Here is a 2945-nt window from a genome sequence, read left to right as displayed (position 1 = left end):
TGCATGAACAGAAAACCCTTCGGTTCTTTCCATGACTCTTACCAAATTTTTAACGTAAGTTAAAAGATCATTGAAACTAGGCATCTTTGTTTCTTTGAGAATGGAAGTCTCAAACTGTCTACCAGTTTCAGCATCCAACTTTTTGCATGCAATACTATATAGAATAAATTCTGCCAAATTTTCTATATTCAAAGCTTGGAGTGCCAATGTAGCAGCTCCTAGTTGATCAATGAATGCCTGAAATTCTACTTTAGAATCATTTGACTTAATTGGTTTGAACTTGATAATCTGATCAATGTAGGAGGATGCGAGGGCTCTTTTGTCCTCATATCGATCAACCAACAAATTCCAGATTGTTTGATAATTACTTCCAATGGGTGGAATGCCACTACATACCGTTAATGCTGATCCTGACAATTTAGAAAGAAGATATTGAACCCTTTGGTCATCTGTCAGTCTAACATTGTTGTGGATGATGGACAGGAAGGTTTCATGGAAGATGGTCCAATTTTTCATGTTTCCATCAAACCCGGGAAGTTCCAGATGCGGCAACTTGGGAGATTCAGGAATGACAGCCTCTGTAGTCTTCTCCTTGCTTACTTCAAGCCTTTGTACTGTTAGTCTGATACAACCAAGCAATTCATTGTAGCTCTTCAGGACTTGAAAGTTTGGTTCATAGGTCTCATCTTCCTTCATCTTCATCTCTTCTATTTGGGACACCAAACTTTTGAATTCCTCGTAGTTTCCTTCCACCACAACTGCTCTTGTCAAGAATGCACTCTTCTTTGTTCTATCAACGTTATACTTGGCTATGTAGTCATAGCATTCGTTGCACTCTGCAAACATGTGCGCCCTTTGCGCCTCCAACAACTTTAGAGACATCCTTTATCCTGGTCTCGGCACCAAAAAATGTTTGATTCTTACTTAGGTAGAAAACATGAATAAATTACAACTGCTTTAATTGAACAAAATTACTTGCTTGATTTATTCTTATAAAAGGAAAAAAGGACGTTAACAAAGTTAGGTATGAAAAAAAAGATGACTTGTGGAAAAATCTTGCCTATGAATCTTTTCCCTTTGGAAAATTCTAAATTTTTCTGATGTTTTGAAGAAAAAACCGGGCGAGAGCATATGTGTGAAGTTAGAAACCAAAAAGAGGAAATTATTGAAGCAAGGTTGCCAAACCTCACGCCCGCGCCAATGAATAATCATAATATTAATAGATAATGCATAATAATAATAATAATAATGATAATACTTACTAATGAATTATACATACTGCTTGGAATAATGGGTCAACTCACCCTAATACTAATCGGGTAATAATGAATGAGCGAGAGTGAAGAAGAGAAGTTATAATACAGGTAGATAATGAATAACTAATAATAAGTTAACTAAGGGGTGGATATAATTGAATTGAGTATTACCATACCACTCAGCCCACCCGTCCAATAATAACTTCAACCTTTACAATCCATACTATTCATAGTTTTTAATACACCCTATAAGCTAAATATTTCAAAATACACAGAACACAAGAACCCTTCTGACTTGGTGTCTATCCAAGTCGCTACCACTCCAGCACACCCTCTCTCAATACGCGCTCGAATTTACCCTCCATCCTTAATCGCCAATATAGTCATCGCATAAGACTACCTCATCCAAGTCCTCAGCTTTCCATATCGACAGCATTATTTTCGACTCGTACACTATAGCTTACAGTAACAAATGATTCTTTCCATATTATCTATGACCTCCCTCATCAATTGATTCTACAAACATCTATATGTTTACTATCCACTTGTACCCAATGAATTCCAAATAACATCTCCTAAGTGGCAGTGTACGTGGCCCTCACCACATCACATGCTGCAAGTTATGTATGACGGAATCCATTGTGTCCGCGATACGGTCTGACTGGTGAGATTGTTCTCCGATCGATTGGGCTTATTGTTACTAGGTCGAGATTCTTCATACAGTTTACCACCAAAGTGAGGTCAGTCGATATTAATTATTACTAATAATATTGAGTGTATGACGACATCGCCAAAGACTTAGTTGGTCGTCGTGTAGGATGCGCGTCGAATTTGTAGGAGGTGGATACAGGTAAGAAGTCCCCCGGGTCTCCATTCGTCTCATGTTGACCTCACAGACCGCACTTGACTTGCCCACTTAGGGGTGCATGGTGGACCATTGATTAGTGCGAATCGATCACAGAGGCAAATGTAACCTCGTCTGATGGGTGCTACCTATTTCAATCGATAAAGAATCTATGTCAATAATTTAGTGGAGATGTCCAATTCCCAAATTAAAAATGCCATCTCCCCTATACTACAAATCGTTGTGGATGTCGTCATTCTCCCACGATGGGAAATCTGACATCTCCACTCTTCGGTGTCGTTATTATTCTAAAGTTTGCTTGAGTCCAGGATCGGATCGTCTAACATGTAACATTCGGTTGCGGATTCTAATGGGAATCGATTTACTGCTTTTATTATGATTCGACAAAATTCGTCAGCATCCTTGAAATTCTTACAGGGTTGCCGTTGAAGCAGCTCGGATGTTCCTGATCATCACTGCAATTTTCACTGTAGTAGGCGACTGACGAATTAGTTCGGCTGATGATTTGTTCGATACTCGTCAGATGCTCATGAGCGTCTTGGACCGCAATCCGTATGCGAGAGAAACTTCTGAGACCAACTCAACACAAAATAGGTCTTACTGCTTAACGTTTTTGGCTACCTCCTCATCAAAAGGCTGATTGACCTACACATAAAGCATTGTAAAGAAGTCTAGTAGTAAAGTAGTCAATCATGGATTGGTTGGTCGGTGGTATTGTATTGACAGATTCTGATTGAATTGCAACATTGACGTTCAATCATTTCATCATCAGCACTGCTGAAATTAGTAGCTGACTGTCACAAAAAACTAGAATTACTGACTGG

At 38.9% G+C, this 2945-nt stretch overlaps 1 protein-coding gene across 1 annotated transcript; it reads right to left on the bottom strand.

Annotated features, from left to right (window-relative positions):
* Positions 1 to 42: 42 nt before the first annotated feature.
* Positions 43 to 882, bottom strand: LOC103521236 (the record flags this gene model as incomplete). Its single annotated transcript, XM_008486342.1, has 1 exon — positions 43 to 882. A coding segment is annotated over exon 1 (840 nt), but the record flags the coding sequence as incomplete, so codon positions are not given.
* Positions 883 to 2945: the final 2063 nt, after the last annotated feature.

This window comes from Diaphorina citri, unplaced genomic scaffold, assembly GCF_000475195.1.
Source record: "Diaphorina citri unplaced genomic scaffold, Diaci psyllid genome assembly version 1.1 scaffold4812, whole genome shotgun sequence".
Taxonomy (NCBI): domain Eukaryota; kingdom Metazoa; phylum Arthropoda; class Insecta; order Hemiptera; family Psyllidae; genus Diaphorina; species Diaphorina citri.
The sequence above is the reverse complement of the archived record's forward strand: the minus strand, read 5'-3'. Positions and strand labels throughout refer to the sequence as shown.